Raw genomic sequence first — 16,458 nt, 5'->3', positions numbered from 1 at the left:
ATCTTCAGCACAATAATGTGAATATGGAATGGTGCAATGATAACTAGACCTTGGACTATGATATTGGATTGGGTGGTTTTAAAATTGATTTTAATGTGTTGACATGTTTTTAACTGTTGGTTTTTAATGTATAGTTAGTTATTTGCTGATGTATGTTATATGGCATCGGACTGTTGCTGATATATACGTGAGCCGCTGTGAGTCCCTTTCGGGGTGAGAAGGGCGGGGTATAAATATGACAAATAAATAAATAAATACAAGAGAAGGTGATACTATTGGTAGCTTGGACCCAAACTCATGGGCTCATAAAAAGAGATACAGTACTCCAAATAACTCGGATAATCAAGAAAAGTAGAACTGAGGGCCTTATTATAAAAAATTTGCGTGCCTGACATTTCATGCATACGAGTTTGACGGCTATGCCCACATTCTCTCAGAAGTTTCATACACAATTCAACATCATACCATGTAAGTTTTCTTTCTTTAATTGATTTTTAACATAAGCAATGTAATATTCAATAACAATTGTATACCTTCTGATTGTAATAACATTGTAATGTATTATTTGTAATATTGTATGCATTGTAGTACATTGTAGTACATTGATAGATAAACAAAAGTAGATAAACAATCTTACTAAAATTACTAATATCCATAGCCATGAATTACATTGTTAAAGTTATTACTCAAAAAAACTATAAACAGTTTCTAATTGTGAAAGAAAATCTTCAGTTGCTTTACCCTTCAGCCCTCATGTTAATTTGGCCATTTGGGCCACTCTGCAAACTTAACAATTCATTCCTCCGTTGTCAGTGTCTTGTTCCATTCCCATGTTTGAGCAAACAAAGTTATTGCTGCTGTTATCATGTAGCAAAAAGGTAACCTATATTACCCTCCAGTGTTTTACACAAATGTCCAACAAAATATTTCTGGTGCCATTATATGATCTAAGTTTAATTTGGGGGGTGGGGGTGGGAATAACATATAAATGTTACAACATACAAACAAAAGGAACCCTTGATGTTTCAAACATCCTATTATCTCATTGAATGAATGAAAAACCCATAATTTTACCACAAAAGCAGCGGTTCCCAAACCTTTTCATAGAACCGTTCAGAGAACGTCCTCCCACCCATGGAACCCTACTTTATCCCTATTTTTAAAATAAGCATTGTAAATCTACAAAGCTTTTCCATTTTTCATCAATTCCTATTGCCTGTTATTTTGTATAATGTGCAGGGTTTAGAAATGGAGAGAAAATATTTAAAATATAATCATGAATCTTTTTTGTACAATTAAATATTGTACAAAATATTGATATATACCTAATGTCTCATTTTTGTACTTAAAATATTTTGAAATTGGGCTTTCTGCTTGGCAGTTGTATATGTAAATGTGGGGCAGCATTCAAGCAACTTCTAAATTCATTTTTGGTGTAAGCATGAGTCAAAAAGGTCTTTGGATATTATCTGTGATTTCCTTTTCTTTTAAATCAAATAGGTTTGTTGCGGTTTTATTTTAAAATCTTTTCTAAATTTGATTTTTAAGATTTTTTTGTGGAGGCCCTACTATGCTTTTGCGGCATCCTAGGATTCCACAGAACACAGTTTGGGAACCACTGCACTAAAGCACTACTTCTGCCCTTTACAGGAGATAAATCCATAGAATTAATCCATTTCGTAATCTTCCAGGATTTGTGGACAACTTGTTTACCTACATTAATGAGAAATGCTCACACAGCCTTTTTTGTACACATTAAAAAAAGGAAGAAGTGTCTCTCCTGTGAATGAAGCCACAGAGAATGAATAGAGATGGGCTCCTGTATCAGCATCATAAAAGGCCACTTGACCTCCAGCATAGTTCAGAGACACTCGGATTCTTTTGAGCTCACTGTTCAGAGACACAGTTGAGTAATGAGGACTGTTAGTAACTCTGTATGCACCACCCCACTTCCCAATAGCCCAGATTCCCCCCTCAGGCCCATAGGCAATGTCACCCTTTCTCTTCATAGACTTTTTGGCAACACCTGCCAGCCACTCATCCTCCTCTCCCACACAGATTTCCCAGAAATGTCTGCCTGATGTAAATCCTTGACGTCCTAGGACAGCAGCAAGTTTGTTAAACCTCTCCACATTGTCAGGAAGGTTTTGATATATGTCTCCATATGTTACATTTTTACGGTCCTCAGACAGGATGAGTTTAGGATAAGCTGTGTCTGGATCCAGAGTTACATTTGCTGTTGGGAATGGAGAGAGAAGAGGAGGAAAAGATAAAGAATCACCAGCCAGATGAATCACTAAGACACTATTCACACATTCATTACTCTCACTCTCAATTCAGTAGGATTTCCATCCATTGCAGTTAATTGTCTTTGATTTATATCCTGCTTAGCTCCCAAATGGGAGCCAGACTTGCTTATAGCATGCATGCAGTTTCTGGAGGCTCTGCAACTGATACTTCAAAATACCTTTATCTCAATGGCAAATTCCAAAATTCTGCAGAATGTTGCCATAGCAGTAAGAGCAGAACCATAGCACTATAATTGTGCAGTGTGAATGAGTCCATAGTGTAGACTAGTAGTCCCCTTTGAGCACACTCCTGGGCAAGATCTATGGCATCATTTTCCTCTGTCCAGATGGGCACTGTGAGCTTTTTGTACACCATGCCCTTTCCTGCCTTTTTCTTCTTACCTATCTACAGCTTGTGAATTATTTGACTGTGGGATACTTCACTGAGGTGACACTAATCAAGACGCCTTTAACATTTAAGGTCAATTCAGGGCTACAAGTTAATGAAACATGAACAATGTTTAAGGATCTCACATTCCTCTCAATTACCGAGTTGGGTTGTTGTATGTCTTTCGGGCTGTGTGGCCATGTTCCAGAAGTATTCTCTCCTGACGTTTCACCCACATCTATGGCAGGCATCCTCAGAGGCTGTGTGGCATGGATAAACTAGGCAAAACTACACAGTGAAGCCATTGAAATCCACAAGCATGTGGACAACTTCAACAAAAAGGAGGAAACCATGAAAATAAACAAAATCTGGCTACCAATATTAAAAAAAACTCTAAAATCAAAACAGTAGATGGGAACCAACAGAGGGCAGAGGAGACCCAAGGACGCTAATGACTGAACAAAGGATGCCCTCCAGGCAAGAGACAAAACCTTTCCAATGCTAATTAGGGTGATTAACTGAAACATTAATGCTGGCTTCCCAGTGACAAAGGATTCTTGCCACACCCTGGACTCTCCACAGATATATATTTTTTCCTTGCCTTGCCTAGTTTATCCATGCCACACAACCTCTGAGGATGCCTGCTATAGATGTGGGCGAAACGTCAGGAGAGAATACTTCTGGAACATGGCCACACAGCCCGAAAGACATATAACAACCCTGTGATCCCGGCCATGAAAGCCTTCGACAACACAATTACTGAGCTGGTTGTTATTTAATGGCGGGTGTTTCAGCCTCCCATAGGCTTCCTTTAATGTGGGAGCAGATAATTTAGTTTTTCTAAAGACAGGGCCCTCTTTACCCCTTGCTCTGTTACAGGTAGTTTCACATGTTCCTTCCCATGAAATAGAGCCTTCATACCTGGGATTCACTGGTGGCTTTTCATCCAAATATTAACCAGGGATGGCCCTGCTTAGCTTCTAATGTCAAATGGAATGCAACGCCTTTTAAATATTTAGGCTTCCATGTGTCCCATGCAGGATCTCAACCAGTGTTCAATTGTTTATAAATTATTTTATAAATCTAAATTATTTTAATTTTTTATAAATCTAAATCTAAAAGATTTATAAAATAGTTACTTTTACTGCTTGCAGCCTGTCCATAGATGGTTGTATGTTTGATGCAATATCTCAAAAAAATAGAAATATTTGAACAAATAAAGATGTTTGGAAATATAATAGTGTGTTTAGCATGAGCCCCTAAGATAATTCTCAAGTGCTTTTGTAAGAGATAGGAACTGCATTCCTCATTTCTCCCATTTTACTTCTATACCTGCTGTACTTGTGCTCCCTGCACATACAAGAAATGCATGAGTGAAAAGCTGCTTCATCACTATCTCAACCCCCAGTTCTTCAAATGTGGTGTAATTCTGTATCCGTACAGGGGAATGGGAGGACAGGGTTCCACACAAACGGTGTTTTTTGTTCCAGGGACTTTGTTAGGCTGCAGATTTGCTTTTCAACAAGTGGATGTTGAAGGAGAGGGAAGAACAGGTTGCTAACCTATAACTGTGGCTTGTGTCTGATCATCTACATATAGCTCATCTCCACCTTGCAGTGTCCCACTCTTTGTGTGCCTTGGAATCCAGGAATTTGAGGAATTTGAGCAGGAGCCATGCTGGTCATGGGTATGTGATATGGTACCTCCCATTCTCTGTACCAATGACCAGCATGCTCAATTCCCTATTTCCTAGATGCCAATGCAGCAGCCAAAAAACAAAGGAGAGCAAGATACAGGGAGGTGAGAACAGATGGGGCTGTGTGAGTTCATAGATGACCACTTGAAGAACTACAGTTTAAGGTAAACAAGTTTCTCTTCTTCACACTTTCTGTGACTCACACAAATGGGAGGCTAGCAAGCTACTTATCAAAGTAGGAGAGAGTGTCATGTGACAGAAAAGAGAACAGCTCTCCCAAAATCTGCCTTGGACCTTACATCTATCCTGTAATGTCTCAAGAAGGCTGCATATTAATTAATTAAAACAAGTCAACATCCACAAGCAGGTGGCAGCTCTGCAAATGTCATGGAGACATTCCATCACAGCCATAGCTCTGGTGGAATGACTCTTCGCCTGGGCCGGAGGTTCTTTCCAAACCAAGACAAAGGCTAAATAGATGTTGATATTATTCCAAGACCATCAAAGCCAGAAGACCCTCTTCCTTTGTGATAATTGGTGCATCCAAATTTTACCTTTCTGCAGTGGAAATCCAAGTATTAGCTTGACTGTGGAAGGAAAAGGAAGAAAGGTAATATTCCACAATGTTAGGTGTTACAACTCCTGTGTCTAAAATGACTACATAGGTATAACAATATAATGGTTATCTACATGTTTTAGCTGAAATCTCTGAAATGCTATATCTTTGCAAGTATGCAGATTTGTTTATGTGAATTCTAATGTGAATTCTTTCAACATTCCTAACTGCTCCTGGATCTTGAAAACAAAAGTCTGGTTTCAAACATCACTGAAATTAGCACCACAAGAAAGAGGGCAGGTAATCCTAAAACTCAAATGTCTTGCCTACTCTGTATGAAAAGATCTCAAGAGAAGACAATCTTAAAAGAAATACAATCAAAGGCTGCATCTATGCAAATATATCAGCATAAAACTGTATTGGTTATTTAAAAGAGTTGTAAAAATAGTTGAGGCTACCGAGTAAAAATTTGGTCAATCATGCCATGCACTCAAAGAAGAAAACAAGGAAGAAACAAGAACAATGAGAGATGGGGAGTAAACTGGAAGGAGAAAATAAGGAATTGACACAGAGATTGTAAACTACAACAACAACATGTTTCTGTTTGTTATTGTTTGTAACTTTGTTCTCTTGAATAAAAAAGAAATAAATTGTTGATCAGCTCTGCCTTTTCCCTTTCTCCTGTTAGCATTTCACCATCTTCTTCATTCAGAGATCCTACCATTTCTTTTTTCTTCCTTTTTCTACTGAAATAATCAAAGAAACCCTTTTCATTGGTTTTAATGTTTCTAGTAATCCTGAGCTCATTTTGTGCCTTAGCTTTATAAACCTTTTCCCTCCATATTTTGGTGATTTGTTTGAATCCCCCTTTTCCATTTCTTGTGGATTGCATGTTTCTTTTAAATCTTAGCTCAGTTAACGTTATTTGGACATCTATTCTGGTTGTTTTACACTTCTCCTATTTTTTTCTCCTTGCTGGCACTGTTTGCAATTGTGCCTTCAGTATCTTACTTTTAAGAAACTCCCATCCATCATTAACTCCCTTCTCTTTCAGTATTCCTGTCCATTGAATCACACTCAGTATTTCCTTAAATTCCCTCTCTGCTCTCCTAAACTCTAGAATGAATGTTTGACTTCTCTTAGGCCTCTTCCACACATCTGTGTAAAAACCACATTGAACTGGATTATATACCAGTGTGGACTCAGATAGTCCAGTTCAAAGCAGATATTGTGGATTATCTGCCTTGATATTCTGGGTTATATGGCTGTGTGGAAGCTCCCTTAGATTCACCCTTCCTTTTATCACAACATGGTCACTCCCCCCTAAGGGTCCCACTACTTCCACTCCATTGATCAGATCCTCACTGTTGATTAGGATCAGATCAGGAATAAGTGATCCCCTTGTGGCCTCTTCTATCTTCTGAACAATTAAATTATCTGCAAGGAAAGTGAAGAATTTGTTGGACTTTGTACACTTGGCAAAGTTTGCTTACCAACAAAAACCAGAGTAGTTGAAATTCCCTATTACCAGTTCATCTCTTCTTTCTGCATGTTGGCCATCTGGTCAAGGAAGATTTCATCTACTTCTTCCATCTGGCTTGGAGGTCTGTAGGAGACTCCCACAACTACATCTTTTTCAGTTCTTGTTCCCTTAATTCTTATCCAGATGCTATTAACCTGATTTCCAAGATTGAAGTTTTGCATCTCTTCACATATGTAAATATTTTGACATTCACACAAGTACATTGCTGCCATTCTGAGCTAAGGTTGCCGGAGCCCTTCTCAGAGCGAAATGGAAGTATTTCTTTACATAACACAAAGGGCCCTTCCACACAGCCATATAACCCAGAAAATCAAGGCAGAAAATCCCACAATATCTGCTTTGAGATGGATTATCTGAGTCCACACTGCCATATATTTCAAAGCAGATAATGTGGGATTTTATTCAGCTGTGTGGAAGGGACCTTAAATGTCCATAGATTCCTTATTCTTGCAGGCATTTTTTTTTTACCTCTGATTTGCTTCATGATACGTTCCAGACACAGAACTTTATCTCCATAGTCACAGATCTTCCACTTCAGCTCAAGAGGAAAAATAACAGGTTTCCTGAACTCCTTTCTTGCTTCACACCTGAAAGAAAGTTATGTTAATTCACCACTCTGAACAGCTAGCCTATATCTAGTTATCTTTCCAGAAATGGCAAGTGAAACTTGATATTTTATGTAATGTCATTATGTATAGAATTTTCTGCTTACCTTTGCAGTGTGGTTTTAATATCCTAGGGAGAGAGAAAAAGAGACAAATTTTGTTGTTGATTTGGTTACAGTGTGGATGAAACATCGTGATTTACTGCTCAAGCACAGCTGATCAACTGGAATGAAACACAAAGCAAAAGAGCCCTCCACTTATAAACACGCAAATACTGAAAGAAAGAAGATACATTTGTAAAACCAGATGGTAATACGTATATGTAATATTAATTTTAGTAGGAAGGCAAATGCAAACGCATGCACAGACACTTCAATGCAGAGAAAAGGAGCCCTATTATGGAGTATGCAAAACAGTAGCTTAAAAGAATAGAGCTACTGTTTCCCAAAGAGCAGTGATGAATGTACTTATCACCATGGTTGAGGCATCAAAGCTGTATGTAAGGCTGTTTCTTACTTACTTTCTTGATAAGATTTGTCCAGAATGGTTTTTGTCATGGCCATTCTTAGACTGTGACTTGCCATTCAGTGGGTTGGAATGGCAAGTTGGAATTTGAACGCTGGTTTCCCAGAATTATAGTTGAGAACCCAGACCACTACACCACACTGACTCAGTGTCTGGGGGTGCATATACACTGCAGAATGAATGCAGTTTAACCCATTTGAACCCATGGCTCAATGCTATTGAATCATGGCAGCTGTCCAAAGAAGGACCAGAGAACTCAAGAACATTTGGTGGACAAAAGGGTCTCAAAAATCCAACACTTTGCAGATGTCCATGATGCATGGGGAGTATTTAAAACCACAATGTCATTTTTGGCCCAACAAATTATGGCATACACTCTCTACCTTCATCAGATGTGCAAAGTAGGGATGTGCAATTTAGCTAAAGTCCGTGCCATTTTCAGTGTCTAGATTTTGGTGCCCCCCAATCCGTTTTTAAAGGAGCATCCTGAATTATGGTGGGCAAAATAACCGGAGGTTATGGATATGTTTTAAAAATTGTTTTATTTGATATGTTAATCAGGTTTTTATATTGGAATATGATGTTTTAATCTGATTATGTATTGTGGTTGGATGTATTTGTATGAATTTTATATGTTGTAAGCCGCTTTGAATGCCACCCATGGGAGAAAAGTGGGATAGAAATAAATAAATAAATAAATAATGTTTCGATCTGGCAGCCAAAAGATCTGATTTGTTCCAGGAAGATCCGTCCCATTGCCGGCAATGGGGGAACTTCCCAGGCTCCCCTTTCCATCATTTTTTTCTCCTCTTATCCTTCAACTAGACCTGGGTTTAAGGAATCAGACTTAAGAAATCACCCTTTCTGGGATCCTTTCTCCTTATATCCTTCAATAACACCTGGGTTTAAGGCTAAAGAAATCACCCTTTCTGGGATCCTTTCTCCTTATATCCTTCAATAAGACCTGGGTTTAAGGCATGAGACTTAGAAACCACCCTTTCTGGCATTGTTTCTCCTCAACACCCTTTCAATAAAGCTGAGCTAAGGCACCCTTTCAAAATACTTATTTCAGAGGGAGCCATACGACGTGAAGGAGCATTGGTCATTATTTTAAAAAGGCATAAATTACCTCTTCATTTTATGGCAGTTTTAGAAATGGCAAGATGATACCTCTGCCCCACATTGAGGTTTCTGTTGTGTGAAGGGCATCATTGTTGACAATTTCTTATGTATCTAGAAAGCAAACACTTATTTATTGCTATTTGGGTCAAAAAGCAAGGCAAGTGATGCAAAGTTGCGAGTGGCATTTAGACTACCAGAGACTGGAGCATGTTCTGTCTCTCTCAGAAGCCTGCTTGCAATAGAAAAATGGAGGCCCAGCTTGACTAAAAGACACTTCATCACTTTCTTCTGTTCTAATTGGTTCAACAGGCAGGGCCCACAGGGAACCCTGTGTGGGCGAGGGGCTGTCTCTCTGTGCTTCCCATGTAGCCAAATGAAACCAAAAGTAGCCGTGGTCAGCAGCTGCATGGTCTGTGGCAGCCAAAAAAATGGTGGCGGTTGAAAGAGCTTGAACAGCCAGAGCCTGTTTTCAAAAACAGATTTGTGCACAGCCCTAGTGCAAAGACAAATGTACATTGTGTGTGTATATATGTGATAACCCATTATGATGGTTTGTGTGCAAATTTGTTTCTAGTCCTGATCACAATTTTTAGGATAGCCTTGTGTAAATCTATTCCTTAATTGTTCACTTATATGCATTTGTTTGCTTCACTATTTTGTGCCGGCTTTATTATGATGCATATGACTTTAGTTGCTGGAAATGAGGGTTCTAGTAAAAATTCAAAGGCGGTCCCTCACGATAGTAGGACCCTGGTCCAATACTCACCTGCAAGGAGATCAGTAGTGGTGTGCATTTTTATGGAATCTCTGTTTGTCTGGTTTAGTTTCATTCGTTTTGTATCAGTTTTGTATTCGTCCCCGTTTCCGAAAACGGGGCACCTATACGAATAGAATTTTTGTCTTCCTTACGAAAAAAATGAAAAATTTTGGACCATTGGCAGCAATGGGAGGGCTTCTAAGGCTCACCCCCTACCGGGTTTTTGGGATAGAGGGGTGAAAATTGCCACACACAGAGGGTATTTTGACCCCTTTTAGCCCACCAACTTTTAAAACATTTGGGTCTTTCCCAGAGTACTATTGTTATTAATATTAATATGATTATTAACACCCATTGGTACACATCAGCTGTCAGTATCTGCTTATTGTTACGCGGCCAAAATGAAAGGCAAACAAAAGCAAGTATGATGACAGTGCGGCTTTCATTTTTGTGTCACCTAACTTTGCATACGAAAATGTAGTCATTTGTTTTGTGGAGACGAACGGTTGAAATGAAACAAATGCATGAAGGAAACGAGAAACATATATTGTGCACATCCCTAGAGCTCCGGTCCTAAAAAGAGTCCAACAGCACTAAATATAGTGAGGCATAACACATTTGCTGAAACTCGGGACATCGGTCCTCATGAAAGTGGGAAAAACTCACGTGCAAGTAACAAATTGGTATTTTTTCCATGAGAAAGATTTCTCTAGGAGCCCTTTGGGTCCTCCAGCAAGACTCTATGGTCAACTTCCTTGGAATGGCAAGATTTCAATCAAAGTTGCAAAAAAAAAAATCAAATCCACAAAACCCACCCCTGCATATATGGATCGAACAAGTCTTCAGTCCACAATACATCATGGGATTCCATTTCAGTGCTCCATCATGTTAACAGACCTATCCATAGCACACCTTGTATAGATGACAGAGGCACACAAAGTTTCAAAAGTCACTTTTCCTCTTACCTGCAGAAATTCACTTGCTGGCTGAAGACACTTCAACTCCATCTCCCTGATGCTATTTTCAAGACCAGAGAGTTCCTCTGACAAGTTGGCCATATGCTCGTCCCTTTTGCTTTCAATCTCCTTTTCCACTTCTTCCATCTGAGAGAGCAGAAGCTTCTCTTGTTCTTCCAAAAACTGGTGCAGCTGTTTGAATGCAACTAGAGTCTTTTCTCTACTTGTCTTTATTTGCTTCTGCAATGAATAAATATAAAGGGAAAAGGGTGGGGGCGGTGTCAAAATAGGGAATTACATCAATCAATGCAAGTAATATAAAGGAGGACGCGAGGGGTGCATCTGCACTGCAGAGTAATGCCATTTGACACCCGCCCTCTTTATTTGCCATAGCTCAATGCTATGGTACTGTGAGAATTGTAGTTTGGTGAGGCACCAGCACTCTTTGTTAGAGAAGGCTAAAGACCTTGTTAAACTGCAGTTCCCATGTTTGTAAGTTGAGCCTTGTAAGTTAATTCAACAGCATGAATTAACTTATAGGAGAAACCTATAAGAATTCATTTGTGACTTTACAAAGGTATCACACCAAGTATAAGGAACAAACAGTGTCCTTAATATTATTTGGATCATTTCCAATATATTCTTGAACATTTCAAAGGTGAAAATGGGGACACATGACTGCCAGGAAACATTAAGAGTGTAGTGTTGATGGAAAAAGTTATCAGTGATGAAGATGTGTTATATGGAACAGCTTGCAGCAGTTTGCTTTTGCCTAGAAAGGGCAAGATGCTGCCCATCCACCCCTCTCCTGCCAATGAGTAATTTGAGTACTAACTATGGTGTTTCTACACAGGTGAAAAAAAATTCAAACAAAACTCACATTTTCCTGGCTCTCATTATTCTTAAATAATGATGTGGGCATGGCATTTACCAGCCACACATTTCCCCAAGATGAGCAAAATACGGTGTAACAGGAAGTCCTGAGATTGAAGTTGAAATTTAGATTTCTAAGAGCCACGAAAAGAGAAGGCCCATTGCCTGGAGATATCCGCTAAGTGTCAATGTTCTAGAATGAGATCAGGATCCACTAGGTGAAGGCAAACGACAGACACTTTAATGCATTTTTGACCAAGAATGGATTACTGCACAGACAATGGGAAGGTCCTGAGATGTCTATTCGGGATCATCAGGCAAACAGAGTTCTCTTTGCACAATGTCCTGGGTGTTTGCTGGCCTAGATCTCCGGAGCAGTGTATTGTCAAGTAATAATTCCTCTTGAGTCACCCTGCCCTGGCATGGAGCCTCCGGTGGCCTAGGGAATAAAAGCCTTGTGACTTGAAGGTTGGGTTGCTGACCTGAAGGCTGCCAGGTTCGAATCTCACCCGGAGAGAGCGTGGATGAGCTCCCTCTATCAGCTCCAGCTCCATGCGGGGACATGAGAGAAGCCTCCCACAAGGATGGTAAAACATCAAAACATCCGGGCGTCCCCTGGGCAACGTCCTTGCAGACGGCCAATTCTCTCACCCCAGAAGCAACTCCGGTTGCTCCTGACACGAAAAACAAACAAACAAACAAACAAACAAAAAAAACCTGCCCTGGCTGGGCAGAAGTAGAAAAGCAGTTCATGTCATTTGCCTTCTATTACATTCAAGGACAGAGTCCAATACAATATAGTATCTATGTATAAAAGTTCCAGAATTGTGGCGTGTTGCTTGTGCAATTCATATGGGTTTATGTTTTGTTCTTTTAAAGTTCATATTATGTACTTGTGCGCATCAGGGAATCAGCGCAAATGCAGATAAGCACAGATAGACAGAGCAAGGATAGAGAAAGACAAGGAATCCAGTGCAGATTAAAGAACTGTGTCGAAAAAATGTAAAAGTGAGAAAATGGACTTTTTGGAAAATATTAAAGGCTACTGGAAAGGCTGGAAATACTTCATGAAAAAGAGAGAATGCCACTTTATCTCAATCTGATTATGTCCTTTGGAAACTAGAGATCGTTGGGGGGTCATCAACAACATGATGATTGTGTGTCGTACACTTTATATTCTTTGTCACACATCTGTGGCTACTCTCTCTCACTTCAGCAAACACCTCATTCTTATCCCCTTTTGTTCCCAGTTCTTTGTAAATCTGGCCTTAGCAAACATCTACCTGCCTCACCGTATTAGCTGAGGCCTGATTAAATAGATAAGAAAATCCAGGGATTTCTTCCTGTTCTTTCCCAGGATTTCACAGTGTTTCCATGGTTATTCCTATCGAGCAGAATGGGGTTGGACTGAATGGTCCTTGTGGTGTCTTTATGGCCCCATCTACACTGCCATATACTGTCATGTAGTTTGAAAGTGCATTTTATACTCAATGTAGACTCATATAATGCAGTTCAGTGCAATTAAACTGCTTTATATGAGTCTACTATACTGACCATATAATACGGTTTCAGACGGCATTATATGGCAGTGTAGATGACACTTGTGATTCTATGGATTTCTGGATGCTCTTTGAGATTTTCTGGCTGGCAGAGCTTGACAATTCTATCAAGGTCTTAGTTTCACCATTGAACAGAGAGATGGAAAGGACTTGGAGCCAGGCTGTGGTGCAGCTGGTTAAGTAGCCAGCTGCAATAAATCACTCTGACCAAGAGGTCATGAGTTAGAGGCCAGCCCGTGTCGGAATGAGCACCAGACAATTTAAAAAAAATAGCCCCTGCTTGTTGTTGACCTAAGCAACCGAAAGATAGTTGCATCTATCAAGTAGGAATTTAGGTACCACTTTGCGGGGAGGCAAATTTAACTAATTTACAACACCATAAAAATCGTTCAGCAGCCATTTGGAATGAGGAAGTATCCATCAAGATGTCACAGTGGATGAGGAAGCAGCTGTTCCCCCTGTGGCCGGAATCGAGCATCCCCTCAGGAAGCTGGAAGCTAGAGAATGTTAAATTGCCTCTGCATCTCTGTCTCTGTCTCTATGTTCATATGGCATTGAATGTTTGCCTTATATGTGTACAATGTGATCCGCCCTGAGTCCCCTTCGGGGTGAGAAGGGTGGAATATAAATACTGTAAATAAATAAATAAATAAATAAATAAATAAATAAATTTCAACACAAAGTGTTCAGTTCAGTGTTGTGGACCCTGCAATTCATCTTAATTACAGAAGACATGCGAACAATGAAATAGGCTGGATGATGGGTAGACTGCAGATGTCATAGGTTTCTGAGCGAATGTGATTCGAAATGTTCTGCCTACTCTTAAGTAATAAGATAGGCCAAAATATATATTACAACATTAGGAGTGCACCTTCAACCTCCCATCTGGTAAGAGTCTCTTGGATGTAGTCCCAGAGAGCTCAGGAATGCAACCCAGGGTCACCTGTATTTGTTCAGAACTTGACCCTGCAGTTGATGCAGAGCATAGGGTGGTGTCTTGTGGTCAGTACTCACAGTATCAGTTTCAGTTCCTGAGACTACTTACAAGCAGGACTTGGCTTTCTGTGTCTGTCTGTGTTTTAAATGCACACATTTCCTCTTGCAATTTCTTCAGACTCTTCAGATAGCTTGCAATCTTTTCCTAAGGACAAAACAGAAGCTCCAGTTTGGTAGGCTTAAAAACCCCAAGGTTAATCCAATGATGTAAAGCAGCAAGGCTCACATTGTGAAACTCCCAAGATTATGATATCGTCTGCCCTCCAGTTCCCCTGAATTAATGGAAAACAATATCACAGAGCCCCTGGTGGGAGCCCCCGGTGGTGCAGTGGATTAAACCACTGAGCTGCTGAACTTGCTGGCTGAAAGGTCACCAGTTCGAATCCGGGGAGCGGAGTGAGCTCCCGCTGTTAGCCCCAGCTTCTGCCAACCTAGCAGTTCAAAAACATGCAAATGTGTGTAGATCAATAGATACCGCTCTGGCGGGAAGGTAACGGCGCTCCATGCAGTCATGCCAGCCACATGACCTTGGAGGTGTCTATGGACAACGTCGGCTCTTGAGCACCGGATATGACTAGACTTAATGTCAGGGGGAAACCTTTACCATTACCTTTAATGGAAAACTATATCACAGAGTAAACCCTACCAAAAACTGGACATGGGAGATCTGAGGTTTCTTTTTATATACAGTCAGCTCTTCACATTTGTGTGGTTGGCTTTTGCAAATTTGTTGAAAATGTTCTCTCAAAGCCCTCCAATGAACCTCCACATGATGTTGCCCAAAATCATGCTAGAGGATGTAGACCAGTGGTTCTCAACCTGTGGGTCCCCATGTGTTTTGGCCTACAACTCCCAGAAATCCCAGCCAGTTTGCCATCTGGGACCCACAGGTTGAGAAGCACTGATCTAGATATTTCTAGACATTTTTCACTTATAGTTTTTTCCACTTTCACAGGTTGTCCTGTGCCCCTAATCCCAGAGAATGTGCAGGGCTGCCTATATACGGTCACAAATAAAGTCAGTATTCTTAGAAATAAATATATCTGAACACAGTCAGCCTAATGTAGTGGTTTACATCTGGAGACTAGGGTTTGAATCTCTTCTTGGTCATAAAAACTCACTGGGTGATTTTAGAGGCAAAGGGAAATGCCCTTTGAGCAGAACTTGGTAATAAGCTCCTTATAATAGATTTGCTAAAGGTAAACACACTGAGGGCAGCTATATATCTATATAACTGTGTTAAAATGGTTTGAGTAAAACCATGTTAGTTGACTGTGAAAACACTCACACTGGGGATCTGCATAGTTTCACCAGAGAGGTCACTCCTTTAGGCCACCACAACAAAAACATGATTTTCAGCATTATGTGGAATGGCCTGGGACCCTTTCACCTTGTGCAGTTATGGACTTACTTATTTATTGAAATCTTTATACACCCCTCCCACACACACATATAAATGACCTCAGGGAAACTTACAAAAAAGCATTTACAAACCTGCCAATTAAAAAAACTATAGAATAATTAAATAACATACTGAACTGCATCATACAAGTCAACATGGTGTGAACTGCAGCATGCAAGCAAGCTTTGAACCAATGCTCGAGTCCAAAATGATTTGAATGGCCAAGAGGAAATTAAGTGATGCAGCCTGACCCCACTTGAACTGCCATGGTTTAATGCTGTGGTCATCAAATTTCTCTGCCAAAGAGAGCTGGGGGCTCACCAAAGGACAGCTCCCAGGATTCCACATCACCAAGCCATAGCAGTTCAGGTAGGGTCAAACTGAATTATATCTACAGTGTAGATGCACCCTTGGAAATGCCATGAGGCTTTGGAGTGCCTTCTTTCTGACCTTGTAGTCCTGGGGAGCCTCTTCCAGAGGAACGACCTCGTGGTTCTTGTGCGCCTTGGCTCTGTCACATACCACACAGATGAGGACTTCATCCTCTTTGCAGAACAGCTTCAGGGGCTCCTGGTGCTTCTTGCAGACACGGACTCCTCCTTCCTTCCCTCTCCCTTCTTGCATTTTCATGGCAATCTCCACCACATTCTTCAGATGCCAGTTTGTAATGAGGTTCTCTATCTGAAAGAGTTTTCTGCATTGAGGACAAGCACCTTTTCTTCTTCTTCTTCTATGGCATTGGGTCAGACAGGAACGGCAGAAATTGTGCCCGCATTCTGCCAAGGTGACGGGGTCCTCAAAATAGTCCAGGCAAATGGGACAAGTCAGTTCATCATGGAGATCTTCAGGAGCAGCCATGGCTTCTTCCTGGCAAGAAAGAACAGGAGAGCAGCTCAGCCAGTTTTACTTTCTGTGAACTGGGTGTTTCCTTTTCTGGAACTGACTCATAGAATCATAGAGTTGGAAGACACCTCATGGGCCATCCAGTCCAACCGCCTGCCAAGAAGCAAAAAAAATCGACTCCAGATATTTCATCCTCTATTCATGTCTCTTTAAAACCCACAGCACTCTTGGTAACAGCTGACCTCTAGTTTGAACATTTGAAGGCCAGGGCTTCCCAGTACTTGGAGTTTATTCCACATTTTTAGGGATTACCTTCAGTCCATCTTTAAATCTTGTTTGCTGTTCATCG

At 40.4% G+C, this 16,458-nt stretch overlaps 1 protein-coding gene across 1 annotated transcript; it reads right to left on the bottom strand.

Moving 5' to 3' along the window:
- Positions 1-1,515: 1,515 nt before the first annotated feature.
- Positions 1,516-16,153, bottom strand: LOC103278065 (zinc finger protein RFP-like). The gene is made up of 7 exons (XM_062973627.1): positions 15,717-16,153; positions 13,914-14,009; positions 10,446-10,676; positions 7,184-7,206; positions 6,940-7,058; positions 4,927-4,959; positions 1,516-2,236 (listed from the first exon to the last, which is right to left on the bottom strand). The coding sequence occupies exons 1-7, from the start codon at positions 16,122-16,124 to the stop codon at positions 1,719-1,721; spliced, it is 1,428 nt and encodes a 475-aa protein (XP_062829697.1). The 5' UTR covers positions 16,125-16,153; the 3' UTR covers positions 1,516-1,718.
- Positions 16,154-16,458: the final 305 nt, after the last annotated feature.

Source organism: Anolis carolinensis, chromosome 2, assembly GCF_035594765.1.
Source record: "Anolis carolinensis isolate JA03-04 chromosome 2, rAnoCar3.1.pri, whole genome shotgun sequence".
Taxonomy (NCBI): Eukaryota; Metazoa; Chordata; class Lepidosauria; order Squamata; family Dactyloidae; genus Anolis; species Anolis carolinensis.
The sequence above is the reverse complement of the archived record's forward strand: the minus strand, read 5'-3'. Positions and strand labels throughout refer to the sequence as shown.